Source organism: Notamacropus eugenii, chromosome 5 (assembly GCF_028372415.1).
Source record: "Notamacropus eugenii isolate mMacEug1 chromosome 5, mMacEug1.pri_v2, whole genome shotgun sequence".
NCBI classification, from domain to species: Eukaryota; Metazoa; Chordata; class Mammalia; order Diprotodontia; family Macropodidae; genus Notamacropus; species Notamacropus eugenii.
Genome location: NC_092876.1, coordinates 364,303,070 through 364,327,385, shown reverse-complemented (window position 1 = coordinate 364,327,385; position 24,316 = coordinate 364,303,070). Strand labels below are relative to the sequence as shown.

The following is a 24,316-nucleotide window of genomic DNA, read 5'->3' as shown; positions in this document are numbered from 1 at the left end:
TATATCCTTGATTTTGATTTTACATCTCATCCCTAATATTCTAGTATGTTCTGAGAAGGATTTGGTGGAGTATCAAATGATGTCCTGGAATTAGATAGCAAATATTTCCATTCAATAAAATGCAAAAAGTACCTACTATGTTCAACACAATATGCTAGGTATTCAGGATAAAAAGATGAACAATGACAGAGTTCCTGCCCCCACAGGGTTTATAATCTTAAATGGAAAGAACAATATAGTGCAAATAGTATAATATAGCACAGTAAAACACATTTACATTGTAAGTGCAAAGAAGTTGCCCAAAATGTATTGAAAAATCTTACGAAGAGTTCACTTTTATCTGGGGGGTATCAAGGAAGGCTTTATGGAAAAAGCCGTACCTAAGTTGGACCCAGTGAGGTTGGAAGTGGGGGCAATGTGGTCAGGAGGAGCTGTTCCAGGAATTGGAAATAGCCTAGAGGCAGAGATTTAAGTGTGAGAAAGGAAAAAAATGGTTAGTTTAGGCTGTTCAGATGAAGCTTTTTAAGAGGCAATATTTTTCAGGATAAGTACAAAAAGGCCAAATCAATAAGCAAACCTGGACCAGATGCCCAAGAATATGGGTTCATTAATAATTCTGTGATTCTCTTAGAAATAAGAAAAATGAGCAGTTTTTTAGGCTTTCTCTCTCCCAAGTGATTTTTTACCTTTCTATACTTCTTATTACTTATCAATTAAGAATATTACCTGGGGGAAAAACAAAATTGAAGCAGACTTCCAATTGTCTCTATTTTCCCCTGTTCATCAGTGTTCCTTACGTTGAAGTCCTAAGCAGGCAGGGAAAGAATTTTATTTCTATACCATGGATAATGCCAGCTAATTGTAAACATTTATTCATTCACTTTTTTTTTAAATGCATTATTTTCTCAAATATTTCAGATTTGAGAGAGAGCATGATTGAACTTAGAGTCCATGAACTTGGGTTCTTATAACATCTATGGTATTTGTCAGTTGTGTAACCAGTCATTTAATTTCTCACGGCCTGTTTTCTCATGTATTAAATAAAGAGCTAGGTGCAACAGTGGATAGAGCCAGGACTCAGAAAGACACATCTTCCTGAATTCAAGTCTAACCTCAGACAATTACTAGTTGTGTGAATCTGGGCAAGTCAATCCTGTCTGCTTTAGTTTTCTTATCTATAAAATGGGCTGGAGAAGGAAATGACAAATCATTCCAATATCTCTGCCAGGAAAAATCCCAGCTGGCATCATGATGAATTGGATGTGACTGAACAGTAAAATAAAGACTATTTGATCATAAGATCATGGATCTAGAACTGAAAGGGACTTCAGAGGATATAAAGTTTGACCTCTTGATTTTTATAGATGAGGTCATGAGGAACATGAAGTTACACAAGGTCACACAGGTACTATGTATCAGAGTTAGGATTCAGATCCAAGTCCTTATGTATAAGACCCAATGCTTTTGCCATGTTTCCACTCATTCTGCCTTCTCAAGATCCTAGAATGAATTGCCATTATAAAATTAAAATAATTGAACTGGTTTTAATATTTTGAGAGTGCCTTCCTTTTGTCTCAGTCCTTTTTCAGTCATGAATTCATTTCATGATTTCTTGGCAAAGATACTGTAGCAGTTTGCCATTGTCTTCTCCAGCTCGTTTTATAGATGAGGAAACTGAGGCAAACAGAGTTAAGTGATTTTTCCAGGGTCGCACAGCTAGTAAGTGTCTGAGGCTAGATTTGAACTCACAAAGATGAGTCTTCCTGACTCCAAACCTGGAACTCTACATACCAGGGTACCTAGTTGGTCTGTCTTCCTTTGCTCCCATTCACATTTTTCTAGAAAATGATATGCTCTTTCTAGTATAAAAATTATATTAATCTGAATAATTTTCCTAAAGGTGAGAAAAAATGCCTTACTTAGAAAACTTATAATTCACTACTTCTGTCCTTGAGTCATTCTGTTGTCTTCTAGTAACATCATAGACTTTAATAAAGAAAACAAAATCTGAATCTCTACATTTGTTCTTTTCCATTTTGGGTTTAAGTTTACTTTCTGTATTTGATGAATCAAGTATGTATTCACAAAGGATAGAGACCACTTGAACAGGATGCATGTAAAGAGAAGGCCCAAAGCCTTTATCATTGATCCAAGTTTTATGATACCCTGGCAAAACGGAAAATTTGGGTATTCCTGATGTATCATAACAGTGAAAAAGAACCTAGAGTGTATTGTTCAATAGACCCTAAAAATAAATGTTACATTTTTCTTACATATTTTGAAACGCTAAAGGCTAGCATTTTTGGAATGTACTGTTTGGGTTAGGAGAAGCATAGTAGAAAGAATTCTGAACTGGCTGCCAAGAAACATAGCTTCTGGTCCCATCTCTGCCCCTCAATAGCTGTCTGATGTTGCATAAGTTCTTTTATCTCTTTGGGTCTTGTTTTCTTATCAGAAAAGAATTTCTAGATAATTTCCAAAGTTCTTGTCAGTTCTAACAATAAGGTCACAGGGTTTGAGAATTGAAAGCTACCTTAGAAATAATATAGCAAACATTTCACAAATGGGGAAACTGTGGCCCTATGAGAAGAAGTGACTTATCTAAGTTTGCAAAGGTAGAATGTGATGTTGTAGTGGAAAGAGCTCTGGATTTGGAGTCGAGACATCCGACTTGAATCCAGAATTGTATCCAGGATGGAGGTCTTGCCAGTTATATGACCCTGGATTAGTTATTCTTACTATCTATGCTTTGTTTTACTCATCCCTAAATTGGGAGATATAAGACTGGTTTTACTTGCTTCAGAGGGTTGTTGTGAAAATTATACCTCGTAAATCTTAAAGTTATGAATAAATATAGCTTTCTAAAGTTGCATCATAAATGGAAGACCTGGGATTCCAACCCAGTTCTTTTGATTCTCCATATTTGTTTTACAAAATTATCAAGAATGGCTGGAGAATGCCTCCCCTTAAACTGTGCATTTCTTAATATGTATGAATTTTTTAAAAGATGTCATTTTGTTGTCACAATACAGAATTATTTGTGTAAAACAAATTGAATACTAACATAATGTCTTTAAACTTTTTCTGAAGATAGTATGGAACCACCAAAAGTTTCCATTACTTAAGAAGATGCAATTAGAGTCTTTTGTGGCATATTGTGCCTGCATTGCTGATGATAGTACTTTCATGAATACAGTGCAGATGCTATTTTTGCCAAAAAAAGTTGAACTGCATTCATAGTTTCAAATAGAACTTACATCAAACATGCATGAGAAAATGCTACTATTCTTCATTTAACCAGCTTTGATAGTCTTAATGTCTAAACTTGGACTTTAACGCTGAGGGAAATGTTTGGGATCTTAGAATATATTTTTTCATCTTCCATGTATCATTCATGTTTTTTGTATTGTTACCAAATATAGGTCCTCAAAATAACCCTCTCTTCCTAATTTCCAAATTAAATTCCCAGGATGCTTTATTTATATCTGTAGTTTCAGGAAAACAACTAATACTGTGCCTAATATCATAATAAAACAACCAGTTTAAAAATGAAAAGCTGAAATAATTTTTTCTAGTAATAGTGTCTAGAGAATGCCAAATAACCAATTTCAATCCAATTCAACATACATTTATTAAACATCTAATATGTGCATAGCACTGTGCTAGGCTTATAAAGATGAAAGTACCACAGACCTTACCCTCAAGGAAATTTCAGTCTAATATGGAGGATATTAAAAAATTACACATTCAATTGATCTTTCTATTGCTTTCACTATTTACTATATTGGTATGTTGTTTGGGTTTTTTGTATAGAAAACTCATGATAAGGAAAATCTCTACCAATACAGGTTCATACCTTTTATGTAACTTCTAGTTTTGCAGACTAAAGCTCTCAGTGTTTTAGATTTTGACACCTGGGGTGCTGAGAGATCATACAGGGTCACACAATCTGTGTCAGAGGCAAGACTTGAACCCAGAATTTCTTGACTCTTAGATTGACTCTCTACCCACTGCAACATGCTGCCTCTTATTATTTAGGTTATTTAACTGAGTTGAGAGGAACTATATATCATGGAAACAAAAGCAGTTCAATTCTTGCATCAGGATCAAGCTAGTCAAAAAGATGAATTGAACTTGAAGAAAATGTTATCTTTATAAACATCCTGAATAATGTGCAAAATGTTTCTTGTATAAGCCTTTCCTGAGCCACAGTGTGATGTAGAAGAATGAGCACTGGTCTTGGACTTAGGATTCTACTTTTCAAATACTGCCTCTTCCACTTCCAACCTGTGCAAAATTGTGTCCAGCCTCTCTGGGCCTCAGTTGCCTCCTCTGTAAAATGAAAAGGTTGAACTAGATAGCCATTGAGGTTGCTTTGATTTCTAAATCTATGACCCTAAACTGGGATGACAGTGAGAGAGAGATGAAATGAAATCTTGGCCTTTTTGTTTTTTAGCTCTTTTCACTACATTTTTTTTGTCTTTTTAAAATCTAAAATAGTGTACTTTATTCATTTCCTTAACTTTTCCTTTATGGTTAGTATTGTAAATCTCCAACACATCTCTAAATAGAAACATATACCACGTTGAATCATTGTCACACAGTATTTACCTTTTCTGATTCTCCATAAGGAATATAATACAATTTCATATATATATATATATATGTGTGTATGTATGTATGTATGTATATATGTGTGTATAACATATATCAGTCAAAGATCAATCTAGAAATAGAGAGAGGGAAGAGGAAGAAAAGGAAGAAAATAAGGAAGGAAGAAAACAGAAAGAATTGAAAGAGTATATAGGTAAAGAGCTGAATCAAAGGTTGAAAATTAGGAAGAAAATGGACTAGGCTGCCTTTGGGACATGGTACAGTTCTTTTGATAACTCCAAGATTAATTCTCTGAAACAAAAATCCTTTTAGCACTAATATTTTCCAATGATATTGTATGGCTATAAGTCATAGAACCTTTATCATATCCAGAAAATTGAAGTGAAGATCACCCTTGAGGCAGTGGAGAAGTATTATGGTGGATAAAGGAAGGCTACAACATACAGGGAATTGGAAAGGACAAGCAGAGTAGAGGATGATATCAAATGAAGTTAAAAAAAGAAATTGCTTATGTGTCAAAAGCAAAGATGCCCAAAGATAACCAATATGTGCTCTATTGGTATACTCAAGAGATGAGGAAACCTCAAGGAAGGCCACCAAGGTATTGGTTGCCCCACCAGTGATAAACTCTTAGGAGGAAATCGATGAGCATGGCAGAACTGTGATTGGTATCATTGGAGTGGATATCCACATTGATGAAATTGTAGAACTGTGAGTATTTTAGGGTTAGTTAATGATAAACTAAGGGCAGGTAGGTGACACAGTGGATAAAATGCTGGGCGTAGAGTCTGGAAGATTTATCTTTGTGAGTTCAAATCCAGCCTCCAATACTAGTAAGCTGTATGATCCTGGGCAAGTCACTTAACTCTATTTTCTTCAGTTCTTCAACTGTAAAATGAGCTGGAGAAGAAAATGGCAAACCACTCCAGTATCTTTGCCAAGAAAATCCAAAATGGGATCAGGAAGAGTCAGTCATGACTGAATAACAACACCAAAATGATAAACTCTAGATTCTAAAGTGTTTTATGTTAGTGTCTGAAGCTGATATTGCTAAAATAATTCCATGGATCTAATATTTCATCCGTTCAGTCACTCCTTTCACCAATACAGAACATTAATAGAAAATCTTTATAAGTTTCTATGCTGAAAAAGATTTATCACCTTCCTACCAACATGGTGAGGACCGGAATGTTAGTCCTTAGATGGTGTTAGTCCTTAGATGGTTAACATAGAATTCATTGAGCTACCTTTAATTTATACTTTTTAAGGTTTTCTGGTTATTCAAATAAGAAAATGGGTATCATGAACTTAATCTGTTATCCTAATACTGCTTCTCCCAGAAATCAGATTTCAATTACATTATTTTTATTTACATAACTATACATTCCAGTTACAAAGCCCACCGTAAATGTAAATTTGATATAGTGGAAAGAACATGGAATCTGACGTCAAAAGACCTGGATTTGAATCTTGGTTGTTCCATTTTCCAGCTATGTGAGCCAATACTCAAACTTTCTGAGTTGAGGGATTTAACAAGGTGATCTTTGAGGTTCCTTATAAGTCTACAGTCTATGACTAATCATATCTAGCAATTTAGAATCAGGATTTAAAGTCAAAAAGGACTTTATAGAATATTTAAATACCCTAATTGTTATAGTTGAAAAAACTGAGAACCACAGATGTTAAATAAATATCCCAATTTTTAGTTGTACAATAAAATTCAATATTTAATACTATTTTGATGGGCAAAACAGCTTTATTAAATGAAAGTGACAGACTGTTAAAGATTTAAACAATTCCTATAAGTATTCTGTATGTTTTAATTAAGTTTTCTATGAACCAATTCATTAATAAAAGGAAAAGAATAAAATTATGCTTTATCTGCCAGAATCATTATATGCCAACATTTAAATAAAAACCCCAATAAAAACTTTAAGGCAGAAATTCCTAACGTGTGTGTGTGCGTGTGTGTGTGTGTGATGGACTTTTTCAGCAATCTGTTGAAGCTTGTGGACCCTTTCTCATAACAGTGTTTTTAAATGCATAAATTACAATACATAGGACTACCACCTAGTCAATTATGCTGAAATAGAGTTATCAATTAAAAAAAAGTTTACAAATCCCAGGTTGAAAAGCCCTGCCTTAGAGAAAATATTAATTTCCTTACCCTCACCCTTTCTGTGGAAAATCAGTTTTAATAGTCTGACCTTGGTCCCAACTCATTCTATAAAATGTAATTTTGGTATAATATCAACAGACATTTATATAGCCCTTTATGTTTGAAAAGTACTTTCACTCAATTTATCTCATTTGAATCTCCCAGTAGTTTTGTGAGATGGGTTCATAGATATCATGATCCCCATTTTATAGACGAAGAAACTGAAGGTTAGAGAGGCGAAATGAAATTACCCATGGTCCCAGCACCAATTAGAATTTGCTCTGGATTCAACCTCAGGTGCTTGAATCCAACACTCTTCATAGAATCATACTTCATTTCTACTATCTATCCTTTATGTATATTTGTAGACATTATTGACATCTTCCTTAAACAATATGTTCTAGAGCATTAGGACTATCACAGCTGCATTGAAGTATTTAATAAATGTTTTAGAACTAGTTAGATAGATAAGGCATTTATTAAACACCTTATGCCAGGCACCATCCTAAGTAATGAGAATACAAACACAAGCAAAAAAGATAGTCCCTTCACTCAGTTCACATCCAGTGCTTCTCACTATCTTTTCCATAAAACTCATCCCCCTTTCCCAATTTCGCTCTTTCTCTTTAAAGCATCACTTTTCTTCAAATTGTTCAAGTTCACAGCGTTAGAATCATTCTTTTCTGGGTCCTCTTCCTTATCCCACAATCCAACCACAAACCACAAATTCAATCATTTACCAAGCTTTGTTGATTTTGTCTCCTAAACATCTTTTGGTTCTCTACACCCACACAGTTAACACATTAGTTCAGGTCCCTATCACCTCTTACCTGAAAAATTGCAATATAGCCTTTCAATTGGTGTCCCTGATATGAGCCTCTACACTAGCCAATCCTTCCTCCATGAAACATGCTAACAAAATGGTTATAAAATATAGGTCTGAGCATATCAGTTCTCTGCTCCAGAAACTCCAATGACTCCCCAACATCTCTAGGATCAAATATAAATTCTTCTGTTTGATATCTAAAGCCCTTCAAAACCTAAATGCAATTTAACTTTCCAGATTTATTACACATCTCTCCCCACGCACTTTACAGTCTAGTCAAACTGGCCATCTTCCTATTTCTCACAGACAGGATTCCATCTCTTAGCTCTTTGCCTTTGCTTGGGTTATTCATCCCCCATGCCTGGAATTCACTCTGTCCCCACTTGTGACTCTCAGAATCTCTAGTTTCCTCCAAAGTTTAGCTCAACTGTTATCTTCTAAATGAGATCTTCCTTGTTTTAATCAGTGACCCCTCCCAGATTGTCCTGTAATTATTTTGTACGTACTTATATGTGAATATGTTGTCATTCTTAGGCACATGCTGTTTAACAAGGCTGGAGAAAATTATGAAACCATGAAGCCTTTGTCCACTACAAATCTGTTACATAACTTCAACTGAGCCCTCACTCCTACAAGGCAATCCTTTTATACCTCCCTAATTAACTCACTACCCCATTCAACATAATAGTTCTTCCAGACCTTTTCATCCCTCTTCAAACTTCCATGGCACCTCATCCCCTACTCTCTCAGCCAAGAAACTTTCCTATTCTTAAAAATTTTTTACCAAAAAACAAATTGATGAATTAAAAATAAAATAAATAATTACAATTAAAGAGACACCTCTTTTGCCCTCCATCATATTACATCACCTTCAGCCTTCTCCCACTACCTTCTCTTTCACCTGACATAATAAGGTGGACCTCTTTCCCAAGGAAAACCCCTTTATGTGGACAGATGATTCCATTCCATTCTGTCTATTTCAGAGCATTGGCCCCCATTATCTCACTCTCACACATATCTTCAACCTTTCCCTGTCTACTGGCTGCTTCCCTATCATCTATGAACATGCTCATGTCTCCCCCATCCTTGAAAAACCTCACTTGATCCATCGTTTTCCACTAATTGTTTTCTCATATCTTTCTCCTCTTCTGTAGCTAACTTGTTTGAGAAGGCCCTTTCCAATAGATGCTTCCACTACCTTTTCTCTCACTTTCTTTTTAATTTTTCTATAAGATAACTTTCAATCTTGTCATTCAACTGCTCTCTCCAAATTTGCTGATGATCTCTTAATTGCTAAATCTAAAAGACCTTTTCCCAATTTTTATCCTTCTCGATCTCTTTGCAGTCACTAACATTGTTGATCACCCTATTCTCCTTGATATTCTCTTACATCTAAGTTTTCATAACACAACACTTTCCTGATTCTCCTCCTATCTGCTCTCTCTTTATCCTACTTTACTGGATCCTCAACCTGATCCAACACTTTAACCATGGGTGTTCCCGTCCTATGTCCATTTATCTTCTCCTTCTACATCCTTTCATTTGGTAATCTCATCATCTCCCATGGATTTCAGTGATCATTTCTATGCTGATTATCAGATTTACTTATCCACCCCTAATCTCCCTGCTGACCACCAGTCTCCTATTTTCAACTGCCTGTAGACATCTTAAATTGTATAGACTTCAGACATTTTCAATTCGGCATATCCAAAACTGAACTCATTATCTCTCAATGATCCCTAAACCCTGCCTTCTTCCTAACTTCCCTATTACTATTGAGGGTACTAGTATCCTTCTGCAGCAGATAGAGTGCCAGGCCTGGAGTCAGGAAAATTTACCTTCCTCAGTTCAAATCTGGCCTCAGACACTTACTATCTTTGTGACCCTGGGCAAGTCATTTAACTCTGTCTCAGTTTCCTCATCTGTAAAATGAACTGGAGAAGGAAATGGCAAGCTAGTCTAGTATCTTTGCCAAGAATGCTCCAGATGGGGTCACAAAGAGTTGGACACAACTGAAAATGACTTAACAGCAAAAGCATCCTTCTAGTCCTCCAGGTTCACAACATAGATGTCATCCTTGACTTCTTACCCTCTCTTACTTCTCATATTCAATCTCTTGCCAATGCCTATCAATTTTGCCTCCATAACATCTGTCTCATTTTCGCCTTTCTCTGCTCTGAGACTGCTACCGCCTAGGTACAGGCCCTCATTGCTTTGTGCCTAGATTATTACAATAACTAGAGGGCTGGTCTGCTGTCCCAATTCTCTCCTTACTTCACTCTATCCTTTATTCCACTATCAAGGTGATCTTCCTAAAGTTCAGACCTGACTGTGTCACTCCTCTACTAAGTAAACTTCCTATCACCTCCAGGATCAAACACAAAATCCTATTTGCCTTGACTTCTCTGCTACCTTTCCAGTTTTCTTAACATTACATATCTCTAAGTAGTCTATAATCCAGTGACAGTGGCCTCCTTGCTGGACAAGACCTTCCATTTCCTAATTAGGCATTTCCCAATTCATCTCTACCTCCAGTATTCCTGGCTTCTTTCAAGTCCCAGCTAAAACATTACATTCTACAAGAAGGCTATCTTGACGTCCCTTAATTGTAATGCCTTCCCTCTGTTATTTTCAATTTATCCCATATATAATTTGAATGTTAACTCCTTCAGTAGACTCAATAGCTTGAGATCAGGAACTATCTCTTACCTGTCTTTGTATCCCCAGGATTTAGCACAGCACCTGGCACACAGTAGGCACTTAATAAATGTTTGTCTGACTAACCAATATAAATATGATCCCTGGCAGGGCTGAGATAATTTCCTTATTATTTTTTTTTTTTTTAGGTAGTGAGGTTGTTTGGTGAATAGAGTGCTAGGCCTAGAGTCAGGAAAATCTGACACTTCAGATAGAGTTACTAGCCTTGTGACCCTGGGCAAGTCACTTAACCCCTATTTGCTTCGGTTTCCTCAACTCAGAAATAGGGATGATACTGGCACCTACCTCTCAGGGTTGTTGTAAGGATCAAATGAGATAATAATTGTAAAGAGTCTAGAAAAAACGCTTGGTCTATAGTAAGCATTATATAAATGCTAGCTATTACTATGACCACCACCACCTCTGTCTCTGTATCCCCAGTATTTAGTAGAGTCCCTGACACAGTTGTGTTTTATAAAATGCTTGGTTGACTAGCAGTATTTCATTGTCGCTGCAGTAAATAGTGATAGTGATGATGACCTCTGCATGACCTCTAGAAAATAGTAGAATCTATCTATTGAATTGCCATTCAACTTAGAGTTAAATGTACTATTTTGTCCCTCAGACCATTCTGAAACAGCAGTATTCTCTAACTCAAATGTTTTGTATTTCACTACCAGAGAGTGATTCCTCAAAACATGTACAACTGGCCAATTTATGTAAAGCATCTGATGTTCAAAATATAAAAGTGGTTATGTTCCCTATAAAGTTATATTCTGTGTAGAATTTTGTCAGTATCTATTTTAAAAATTTGCCCCTCCCCCCAAAAATCTGTGAATATAATTGATATGTGCCTCATGTTGACAAATATCCTGTACTTCAGAATGTTATGTTGAGAGATTATTCCTATTTTCTGATCAGTCTATTGTGATTCCACTTGATTCCATTATTAGCTTTCCTGGCTGCATTGCTCTTCATTTTTGGTTTAATAACCCATTATAAAAATACTTAAATAATTGCCTATTTCTCTTAAAGTATAGCCCATTTTCACATTTTATTGTTTGCCATGACATTTTGATAGTAGTAGTAGGCATAGTAGTAATAATTCATAGTAATGGTTTGCATTTATATACCACTTTCTAATCAGAAGGCTTGAAAAGCAATTTAGAAGCTTACTATGTACATATCTCTATGTGCGTTTGTACATATGCATAGAGTGGGCCAGTATACTTACATGCATAATATACCCTCCCATCCTCACCCCTCACCAGCCCCAAACCAACACACATTCTAAAATGCAATTGCTCCAAGAAGAAATATGGCAACCATTCTGTATTTGTAACTGGGCCCAATAGTCTTTAGGCTGCAAAGCTATGAATAATTTATCCAACTAAAATTATAGGGGGAATTCTGGTAAACTAAATGTAATTTCTCAACTTAGGCCTGGCAAGGAAATCAGAATAAACAGCTCTTCCTCCTACAAAAGGTGGAACCAGGATCATTAGTGATGACAGTCACTATGGGTCTTAGCTGGCACTTCATCTGAAAGAGTTAAGACATCTCTAAAAATTAGGAAGCTAACATCACCAAATTGCTATGGTCGGCTGCCAGAGCCCAAACTATTGGTCATCCTACCACAGTAGTTGTAAATACTGCACAGCAGAGGAGAAGCTGACGCGTTCATGAAAGACCATGAAAAGAGTTTTCTGAAGTCATTTTGTGTCCTTATCCCTATCACCTGATTCTCGTTTGACAAGCCCAGGGCATATAATCCACTGCTTATGTTTGTGGCACCTTCATCTACTGCCTTTATTCCTAATACCTTTATTCATAGAGGAGCCAACAGCCCCCGCAATGACTACTTTTCTCTGATATTCAGAACCCACTTATATTCTCTTGACATTAGAATTCTTCTTGCCCCTCCAGGAAGAAGTTCAAATAGTTCTAGCACAATCTTTAAATAAGCAGACTAGAGAGAACAAAGGTGGGTCACTCCCTTTTTAAGATTCATTGAATCATTGATTCTTTCTGCCCAGTGGGCAGTAAGGTGATTTTTTCATCATACTTAAGAGCCCAAATCTTTCACACACACACACACACACACACACACACACACACACACACACACACTCTTTCTCTCTCTCTCTCTCTCTCTCTCTCTCTCTCTCTCTCTCTCTCTCTCTCTCTCTCTCTCTCTCTCTCTCTCTCTCCTTCTCTCTCCCTCTCCCCTCCCCCCAAGGGAAAAAGATATGAATTGCAAGTAACTCTCAGTGTTCCAATGACTTTTTGTTTGCTTCTATCAAGAATGGGATGTCACCTAAAACAAAATCTAAATAGTTATGATAGCAAAGGTATACAATTTTCAAGACACTGTAGATTCAGAGTATTCTACATAGTACTTGCAGTGGTATGAATAGGAAGGGAAATGGCTATCTTTGACTTCCTAATTATATAAATGTCAATCTGTGTTTGTAAGTGGGGAACAAAATAAACAAGGTAACTGCTACTTTCATTAAGATAGAAGTGGAAGTGAACATGTTTTAAAGTTCTTTTTGACTCTTCTTTTTAGAATATAAGCTCTTAGAGGACAGGAAGTGTTTCAGTTTTCTCTTTGCATCTCTAACACCTTAAGCACTACCTTGCTTGTAGTAGGAATTTAACGTTTGTTGAGTGAAATTGAGTTATCTCTTCTGAATTCTGTTCCACCAAGGCCATTCTAGTCTTTAAGGAATTTATTCTAGATTAACATCTTGTACCATCTTTTTTTAAGCTTTGAATTATCATGGTTGCCTGGTATAATACTTTTCTTTTAAAGTACTTCAGTGTTTTTGAAGGTCTTATTTCTATCCCTATAGAGACCAGATCTTCCTAAGAAATTTTTCTTGAGTTTCTGAGCTACTCCTCTAGAGAGTTTTGCAATAGGTCCATTTTCTCTTCAGGGAAAAAGAGAGGGGAAAGTTGGTATCTTTTATTGTTTTCTTGTTGGGTTTCCTTATTCCCCACCACTTTGGTAATTTCCCCTTGTTTTCCTTTAGCTTGTAGCATTTATTCATCTGTAAAACAATGGTTGGACTAGATTAGACTCGGATGCCCCTTCTACCTCTTCAACTAGGATGCTAAGATTCTGTTGTATGTGGACCTCTTTTCTTATATATTTCATCAATCTCTTTCAGTTTTCCTGCAAGGTTTTTTTTCTTTCTTAGGAAAATTTTCCTCCCTCCTTTCTTCTCTTTTATCCTTGGTGCTTGTCTACTCTATTTAGCACAATTGATTGCTCTTCTGAGGTGATGAGTCATCTTGCTGGAACCATTTTTTAAAAATTCAGAAATGTCACATACATGCCAGATAATAACAGAAGAAAAAAAAATCTAAATAAACGAATGTGAAAGAGGGCATCCTTTAAAAAATGTCTTTTGTTTTTGTTCTGTTTTGTTTTTAAGAGCAGTGTGGTATAGTGGGGAGCACTGGAATGAGAGAGTTAGGAGGCCTGAATTGCTGTCCCAGCTCAGCCACTAACTAGGTGTACAACCTTGGGCATTTGGGTTAGTCTTCCTATACTAGTTTATTTTTTTCCTAATTTGACTAATCCCTAATGTCCCTGTATACAATCATTTCTTGCATAGTACAGCAGTAACAGTGCTTTTCTAAACCAAGGGTTTCTAAAAACTGTCAGTTCTAGGGTAAAGCAAAATGTACTATCCTCTGGGCTATCATTGATTCCTGTTACTCTGTGTGCAGTTCTAAAACCCCACAGCTTTCATTTTAACAGGGGCAACCATGTTAAACATGCCATTTCTTCTTTTACTTTTTTACAAGCTTTTGGATGGTATAGCATTTTGAGTGGTTTAGATTTGTTACCTTAGCAACCTTTAGGGGGTTTAACTTTTTGTCTATTAAGGAAAAAGAGAAAAAAGTCAAGATCATTTTTCATTGTGAGTCTTAGCGTACAATGGTGATTCAAGTAAACCTCTTTATAACAGGTTCAAATCTCTTAGTCTGTAGTTGAGTACTGTTTGAAACTCTGTACATCTAATTATTTCCTACTTGTTTATATAAAATATTCGTCATTTATATGTATATACATTTATGTAAGAATATATGTTTATCTGTTATTTTAGGGAGCTGGCAAACTGCTTAAAGGAACAATGTGTCCAATTAACAAATATTTGAATTATGACTTCATTACAGTTTTACTTGGAAAGTTTTTTATTCCTATCCATCTAAATTTTATTTATAATGAGGTTTTGATGTTTGTAATGCATTGGTTAAGATGAGGTTCCCACCACACCCCTGTAGGCCTCAGCAAAATGTAAAGCTATTTTAGTGAGGAAGAGTTTAGGTCATTTAACTCTGCGTTTCTTCAGCACCACCTGGTGGATTAAATGTCTCCTGTTTATTTTTTCCCTGATTTTGAAAATAATTGATGTTGAACTCTAAAACCAATTAAACATATTTCCAAGGGCCATTGAATCTTGATCTTCTGTGTATCTACTGAAATTTTAAAGGTCTTTTCAGCCAAATGGAGGATTAGCAAAGTTAGGGAATTTAACCTTTTATATTGTCTTAATATTTCACACCCCAGTGTTTAACATAACAGCTACATGTCTTCTTAGTTTTCATAGTCTGTAGCATAGATACAGTAAACATATGTATAAGTGATATATAATATTAATTATGTAACAATATAATATATGTAACATATAATATCTCACTCTTTACATGGTTCATTTTTTCATTTTTCCCAGTGATTAATAGAAGTCAAGAAATTTCTGTTTATTGGTAGCAAATTGTGGTTGGAATTTTAGAGTCAGAACATTTGAAAGAAATTTTGGGAAAGCACTTTATGATTTAATACATCTCAAATAGTTTATTTATGTAATAAAATCCCTAATCCACCCTTATTATTTATTTTTAATTTAAGACTGGAATTTAAATCTAAACTATCCTAATGTTAGTGCCCTAATATAGGCATTTCTTCCTTTCATTAATATTCATATTGTGAATGAAAAATGAGTTTATTGTGAACTAAGTAAGTGGGCAGTTTTGTGGAAAGAATATTAGATTGAGTTTGAGTCTTGATTCTACCTATACAAATTACTTAAGCCTCAGTTTCCCCATCTATTACAATGGTCACACACACACAAACAAAACCCTATAAATCCTGTTTTAAGGTTTACAAAACACTCTTCTAAAATAAATAAACTTTAAAACAGTATTCAAATCTATGTTGAGAGGCCTCCTTGTGCAGGAAGTAGGGACTTTAAGTCAGGAAACCTGAACTCAATTTTGCCTTAGTCATTTACTAGATTTGCAACCGCTGTCCCTGATTTTCAAAGTGCCTGCCTCACAGATTTTGTGGGCTTAAATGAGATAGCACATAAAAAGTATTTTGCAGGCTTTAGAAGTCAGTTTTGGCTCATTCTGAGAAAAAAAATGGCTTGACAGAAGTATCCAAAAGTCAGTATATCTTGGGAGATAGTGAGTTCCCTTCATTAGAAATCTTAAGCAGAGGCTCACTAGTGAATTTGGAAATGTAAAGGGGACTTGTGTACAAAATCACAAATTTGTGATTTAGGAGGTCCTTCTACCACAGTGATAATATCTAAGTGGGCAAAATAATGATCTGTTGACATTATTCAGAGGATTTGGAAATCTTGACTGTAGAAAAAGCTAAGAGATGATCCCTCTTAGAACCAAAATGATCAGTATACATATTTTCAGTAAATTATGTGGAAATTTTGTCTGTCCATTATTTACTTTTGTAAAATCAAAGAGTACTTCAGGTTATATCCAGGAACCAGTGTTGATTTTAGTGGAGAGAAATGTTACTACTTTTTAAAAATTGGTATTAAAAATACAGCAAATATTTATGAATTTTAAAAATAGTATAGTTGTTATTATAGTCACTATGAGTATCTCATTTTTTAAAATTGTAGTGGCTATTCTTATTTTTTGATAAGCAAATTACTTATCAATGGATAAGGCAGAGTTTTCAAATGAGAAAGACAAACATTATTTAGGTTTAGGTTATAACTTAATGTGTTGGTGAAGTCTAGTTGAAGGAGCCAGTCTATCCTCTGAATACGCATTTCATATTCCTTTCCCATAGAATAGTATTTGTGTATCCAGAGGGCAGAATTAGGCCCTGCATATTTGAACTATGCCTGGGAGAGGCAGTATAACTAGTGGATAAAGAGCCAGTCTTGAAGCAAATTCACCTACTGGAAGTGTGATCTTGGTCAAGTCACTTAAGGCATCAGTGCTCAAGGCAATTCTGTAAGTTGCAGAGACTTTGTCAAAGAAGTTGTCAATTTGCAATGGTAGAGGCAGTTTCTTCATTTGGGAGTTCCCTGTGCTAGTAAAATCACAGGTCCAGTTTATTTCTCTTTATTTGCACTGTACAGTGTGACAAGGGTTAATTGGTAAAGAAAAGCTATTAAGATTTGAATCACAAATATGTTTAGTGCCTTGTAACACCATTTGGGATAAATAATAACAGTAATGAAATACAACCAACTTTACAAATCCATGCTTCTTTTTAATCTTGAACCAGGCTTAATTAATTTACCTTGCTGCTTTAAGATAATACTTAAACCTTCTCTTTCTTTTTTTCTCCATAGGCCTTGGATTGTACACTGTAAATTCAGTTTATGGAGATACCATTGTTATGCCTTGCCGTCTTGAAGTACCTCAGACCCTTATGTTTGGAAAATGGAAATATGTAAGTGTAGCCTACCTTGAACCTGGTTAATTGTCTCCCATTTTCAAAATAAGATTCCTTCTGTGAGTAAAATGGGAGCTTCAAATTAACATAATTGCAATATTCTGCTGTCAAGTAAAATGTATGAAGGTAAAATTAGTCTTATAAATATGCCGCAAGGATAATTCCTTGAGTCCTGCATGCTAGAATTTATTCTTCACCCTCCTTTCCCCCAAATGTCTGACCTGTTCATCTAGATCATATTAGTTTGAAAAGACATCTTTATGCATTACATGTGATGATATTCCTAGGACTTAGCAAGGAAGCTTTGTGCCTTGTCTAAATGTTCAGGAGCCATACTTTAATGTCTCTCTATTATTCCCTAATTTTTAACATACACTTTTCAAAGAAAGTCACTTAGAGCACAATTCAGAGACTGTCGTCTCTGAACACAGTAAAAATTACAAGTGTAGAACAAATAAATTGGGACTTATTCATTAAGTTTATGAATATTCAAGTGGGGTTTTTTTAGACATGTTTTACATTTGTGTTCCAAATTTCACCACCTATTTCTCTCTTTTTACTCCCTCTTCCAACCATGACCCTCACAAAAATGACTTTTCCTTTTACTAAAATTAAGATCCTGATTTTTCAGTTTCTTACCTTCACAAATGTAAATATCTCAGTGTAATTATTTACTTTCTCCTCTTTTCTTCTCATCCAAAGGCTATTTGCCACAGTTAAACTCTGCACCTGGACTCTAGATTCAGTCTTCTCCGTATCCTCCAAAATCTTGTTTCACCAGCTTTCCCCTTTCTCTCATGCATCTTTACACTCCCCCTGACCATCTGCCTACAAATCTATTTAGTTCTTCTCAATCAGCTCATTGGGCCTATAGCTGTAGCCTAGATGGAGTATAGCCCTCTACAATTCAGCCATTCTCCTTCTTCCCTTTTCCCTTTCACTACCAAACTTCTTTCAAAAAAAAGCCTAGATACAGTGTTTTTCCCATCCATTCCCATCTGGTTTCCATCCCCATTGTTCTAATGAAACTGCTCTTTCAAAGGTCACTGATGACCTCATGATCATTAAATCCAATAGCCTTTTCTCAGACTTCATTTGCCTTGACCTTTATGGAACATTTAACATTGCTGACCCTTGATGCTTTTTTTTGTCTCTTGGCCTTTGTCACACCATACTTTCTTAATGATGTTCTTACCTCTGTGACCACTCCTTCACTTAATCCTCTTCTTTATCCCTTAGGTTTTCTCAGTTTCTCTCTCAATGTCATCCACTCTCACAACTTAAACTATAACCTGAACTTAGATGACTCCCAAATCTTTTTTTACCATCCCTGAACTGTCTGCTGACCTGATTCAGATTTCTAATTACTTACCATTCATCTCTAACTGGATTTCTTAGCAGCACCTCAGATAAAACATGACAAAGGAGAACTTGTCATCTCACTTCTTTGGACTTTCTCATTTCTTTCTTTGTCCTTACCATTTACCCAGCCATTCATTCTTGAAACTGATGTTCATTGACTTTTCTTTTGCATTCCATTTTGCTCTATACAATTAGCATCAGGATACACTTGGAATTGGTCCTAGAATCAAGGGACCTGAATTCATATGCTTTAATGCTTACTGCCCATGTGACTTGGGACAAATATTCACTCTCCTTGGGTCTTAGCTTCTTCATATGTAAAATGAGAATATTGGACTATATGCTTGTTGAGGTGCCAGCTTAGTCTTCTTCCAGCTTTAAATCTGTGATGCTATAAAATATATTTCCCCTTTGTTCCTTTCATTCCCCCTGCCACAACCCTAGTGCAGGTTATCATTCCCACTTCTAACTATTCTCTCTCTACCTCTTGACTCCTCCTCCACCAATCCATCCTTCACACCACTGGCCAATTCTTCTTTCTTATGCCTAGGAATAAGTATTTTTGAATACAGTGTGCATGTAACCTAGTAATAAGTAGGGGAATAGGGAAGATTTATTTTTGTGAGGGAAAGAGAATAATGACAGTTTCACAAAGAAAAGTTTTCATTGTCCAACTACATATACAATATGAACTGAATCTTTTACTTATATCTGGAAAGACCTTTTTGAAAGCCTAATTTGCTCTCTGACTACTTACAGAACACCAGAAGGGTTAAGCAACTTGCCCAAGGTCACAAAGCTAATAAGTAGCAGATACAGGATTCCAGCTAAAATCTTCTGGCTCCAGATCCATTTTTCTTTCCTTATACACCCACTGCCTGTAAAGTAATTTAAGTATACTTTCTCTTTAACAATAGAAAACATTAGCACATCTCATATTTATAGTGCCTTCAATAAAGATTATGAACATTATGAAATATTGAAAACAGTCATTTCCTGTCTTTTTGCATAAATAAGAATCAAGGTGGGAAATGGAGAATGAGACACAAATACACACCCATAGAGAGAGAGAGAGATTCCACATAGAGGCAAAGATACTTGGAGAAATATTCCAGCCAATCTGGCAAAAACAAATATGATGGATTTAATTACCATTTTACTCTTAAAAAAAGAAAACAATAAACCAAAGGTCTGATTACAAATTCAGATAATCTCAGATTTAGAAGATACCTCACTATTCCTCTGTTTGCAGTCCTCCACAAGAGGGGATCCGTATCAAAAGATCTTATTCTACATTTAGACTAATTGTTAGGAAGTATTTTTCTTTTTTTTCCTCTGCATCAAGCCTAAATCTAATTCTTTGTAATTTAAGCCTCTGCTCTTAGTTCTTTCTGCCCTCTGATGCTGAGCAGGATAAATCTAATCTCTCTTCCATGCTAGAGTCCTGCAGACATTTGATATTCTCCCTAAATCACTTACCCAGGCTAAACCTGCTCATTATCTTCAAGTGACCATTTGTGGTCTGGTCTGCAGCCTTCTCATCATCCCATTTACCCCCTTCTGAATGGGCTTCAGTTTTTTATGGCCTTCATGTAATATAGCATCCGAAAAGGGAACAAAGTTCCTCAGATGTGGTATGACCAGGATAGAGTATGGCAGAAATATCAATTCTCCTTCTGGACACTCTTCCTCTATTAATACAGCAGTGTAACATTAGCTTTTATTTATTTATTTGGCTACAAAGTCATACAGTTGACTTATATCAAGCTTATAGTCCACTAAAACCCTCAGACCTTTTAAAAAAATGTATAAAAGTCATTATGTAGCCATACCTCATTGTTTCTGTACTTGTGAAGTAGATTTTTTTTTAAAAATTCAACTATAAAATTTGACATCTGTCCCTATAAAATTTAATCTTATTGGATTATGCACATTATTTTAAACTGCCATTTTTTTAAATCCAATGTTAGCTGTCCTGACAGCTTCATGTTGTATCTACAGATTTGATAAGCGCATACCTCCTATAACAGTAACAATAAAAATGAATCCTATTATAGGTGACATTTCTTTGGCTCTTGCTCTGTGCCAGGCATAATGCTAGGTACTTTATAATTATTATGTCATTTAATCCTCACAACAATCCTGGAAGGTAGTGCTATTATTAGTTCCACTTTACAGATGAGGAAACTGCGGCAAACTGAAAAGAAGTGACTTGTTCAGAGTCACATAGCTAGCAAGCATATAAGACTGTATGTGAACTCTGGTCTCACTGACTCCAGGCTGAGCACTCTAGCCACTGTAGTCTGGCTGCCCCATTGCTTAAAAACATTGACTAGGACCAAGGAGGTATGTATCCCTAGGGCACTACACTAGAAACCTCCCTCAAAATGCTCTTTGAACCTGATATATTCAACTAGTTCTGAATCCTCCTGACTATACTAGCACATTTTCATTTCATTGACGAGAGTAGCATAACAGACTTTGCTAAAAATCTAAATAAGTTATGTTACTAGCATTTGCCCAATGCATTTATCTACTGAAAAAGGTAATGTGGTTAATCCAGTATGATCTGTTCTCAATTAAACCATCATAGATTTTAAGGATCTCTACTTCCCTTTCTAAGTTCTCACAAACTACCCCTTTAATAAGGTGTTCTAGAATTTTTCCTAAAATGGAAGTCAAGCTCAGTGACTTAGAATTTTTAGATTAAATTCTTTTCTATTTTTTAAAAATTGGAACATTTGTTCTTCACTAATCTAGCAACACTTTTCCTCCATCACCTTACAAAGATCGATATCAGTCCAGCAATTACCTTTGCTGTTTTTTTTCAATATTCTAGGATACTTTTTCTTCCTTCCTGGTGACTTGAAAACACTGAAGGTAATTAGATAGATGCTATCTTACCCTATGTTCACTTATCTTGAATTTCTATGCTGTGTTCTTCATTTTTGCTCCATTCCTCATAGTCCAATTATTAGTCTACTTTGGGAAAAAAGGGAAGACAGAAGCAAAAGGAGAATTGAGCAGGATGACCTCCTTATCACTGTCAGCCTTTATCATTATTACATCCACCCCAAATATCATGTTCTTCCTCTTTTTAAAATACTCCAGTAGTTCCCATTCATGCTCTAAATAAAGTCTTAACTTCTTAGACTATCATTCAAGGCCCTCTCTTGTCTGAAGGCTCCTTGACATTTTCAGCTTTACTTTATACTATTCCTCTCCATGTTTATTGTGGTAAAGCCAACTGTCATACTTGAATTTTCCTCTATAATCAAGTACTTATATCCATCAAAGATGCCCAGTGCCATCATTCATGAATGTGCAGAGTTTTCCCATTTCTGGGCCTTTAATCCCAGCAATTTCTGTACCTGGAATTCCTCATCTCCCTCCCATCTCTTTCTGTTGTACTTCTTAGGTTTCATCATTTTCTAATCTGCATAATAGTTATTGTTCTGTTATTGCATATTATATTTGATATAGATTGTGAATTCCATGTGGCCAGAGACCTTATTATCTTCATTTCTCCCCATTGTGTAATTTCTTCCCTCTTTCTGTTGCTCTCTGCTTTTTCCTTTCCCTCACAAAACACTGTTAAACACTCCCTCTCCCTCATCCCTATAGCCATGCTGTTGCTAAGCTTTATTGATTCTACTTCCACAATTTGGTTTGCATCTGTTCTCCACTTACAGAGCCACCCTCCCAGATCAGGTCTTCATCACCTCTGACCTGGACTGTGTCAGTAGCCACCTAACATGTGGAAAAAGGATGGGTTTTGCCCTTCTTGACACCAGAAGCCAGAACCAGGAGAAAAGAAGTAACAAGGCAAATTTCTACGTACAAAAAAAAAAAACAAAACACCTATGAACAATTAGAGCTTTCCACAATGGAATGGAATGAACTGCCTCAAGAAGTGTTGGATTCTCTTACTTGCAAATCTTCAAAGATTTGATGTCCACTTGTCATATGTATCACCATGTATGTCATAGTGGAGATTCCTTTTGGGTATGGGTTGTGCCTTATGGCTACTGAGCTACCTTCTAACTCAAATTCTATAATTCTGTAAAGCCTCGCCATCTGACACACCTAACAAAGTCATATCACTAAAGCTCGGGTATACCATGTCATCCTTCCACTCAGAAAACATCAGTTACTCCCTATTACCTATGGGACCAGTTACAGTGTATGTTTCTCTTTCCCCACATCTTCTACTTCTTCTCAAGGAACTCATATTGGATAAGTCAATGAGAAAGCATTTATTAAACACTTACTGTGTGATTGGTTCTATGCTACAGTTCCTTTTTGATCGATTTATCCAATGTAAGTGCCTTAAGAAGTGGAAAAAAGAGAAATATACTCTGTATCTATGACTAGTAAATTCAGTTCTTTACAGCATAGTAATCATGGATTCAAACCATGCATATTTCAGGTATTTTTTTATCTTTTACACACTTTAGACTGTACACCTAAAATCCTGCTTCAGTTATTTATACAATTGATCAAAGCAGACTGTATATGTCAGGTTTCCATTAATTCCGTGACCCCTCAAAATTCTCCAAGTCCAGCCTGTATTGTGATCAGGTCAGGTAAAGTAAAAAGACATTCACATATAGAAAAATAAAATGTATAAGTAAATATCAGATATCTACAAGAAGGGTCTAGTTAATCTCAGCATCTAAATAAAGCACTATTACTTAACTAGAACACTGCTATTCTATTCAACAGACAGTATTCTCTTTACTATAGCAATCTTTGCTACCCAGGTTCCAGCATCCAGGATTTAGATTCCTGGCTTTCTTGTCCTTGTGTTTTTTTCTAATTCAGTTCAATAAACATTTATTAAGTACCTACTCTGATGTTTCTGCCAAATCGCCTACTTGAATAGATATAGTAAGTGAACAAATATTGCCATGCTCAAACCTTTGATGCCTGAACACATGTTGTGAATTTAAGTGGTGATCCAAATATGCTGCCTTTTATTATGGCAAATAAATATGTTTCACCATTATGAAAAAGAGAAATTAAAGCAAAGAGCTAATTAGATTCCCATAATTCTCTAATTCTTTGAGGTTAGAGACTGAGTCTTGCCTATACTTGAATTTCCCCATACCACAATAGCACCTAGCACGGTGCTTTGCCTATGGCTAAGTACTCAATAAATATTTGTTAAATTTGTTGAATGAATGATTTTTGGGAATCCCCTTCTAAACAGCAATTCAACTGTAAGAGCCAGTAGATTTCCTGTTGGAGAATAATCTGCCAAGTGGCATCTCCCTAGGTAATGAAACTTGGCTTATACATCTCTAGACGTAATCCCCACAGTGCCTAGCAGAGTGCCATACATATCCCATTAACTGAATGAATCTCACAATAATCAGTGAGATATTTGGGCCTGCTGATTTTTTTCATGCCTCCTTTCCAGTGATTTAAAGATTGAAACTATAAAGAGTGGTGGCTAAAAACATTTGTCAATATCATCCATATGTTTAAAACACTCAGCAAACCCAGACGTCAGTATTTTTCAGGGTTCATTTAATAATAATTAGTTATTTTTAACATCATTGTCACCTTATAGACACAGCACTTCATGCTTTTCAAAGCACTTTTCGAAGTCTCATTAGATTTTTTCATTAATACCTAATAAACAAAGAAGGGATGATCCCTATATACAGAGTGAATTTTAATGAGTATGTATGAGGGGGAAAGTATCTCCATGAAAACAGAGGGAGAAAAGCTGTGTATTTTAGAAAACTTTTGATCAAGTTTTACCAAAAATAGTGTTAGACTGTTGCTTTTGGCTTCCATGGATGACTAAGATAATAAATACATGGCTTTTAGTCATTAATATTTATTTATAATTAATATGATTGGTTTTCAAAGACAAATAATATTCATCAATAGAATCCATTTTTAATATGTGTCCTGTTAAAAATCA

At 35.6% G+C, this 24,316-nt stretch overlaps 1 protein-coding gene across 3 annotated transcripts in view; it reads left to right on the top strand.

The window, feature by feature from the left end:
• ALCAM (activated leukocyte cell adhesion molecule) overlaps window positions 1-24,316 on the top strand; it is a 248,022-nt gene that overhangs the window by 175,421 nt on the left and 48,285 nt on the right. For 2 of the 3 annotated variants that reach the window (XM_072614127.1, XM_072614126.1), the window contains exon 2: window positions 16,916-17,016. In XM_072614127.1, coding sequence (XP_072470228.1) covers window positions 16,916-17,016 — 101 coding nt within the window. Of the gene's footprint in view, window positions 1-16,915; window positions 17,017-22,234; window positions 22,360-24,316 lie in introns of those variants that run through there. The other variant, XM_072614128.1, reaches the window with a different exon arrangement.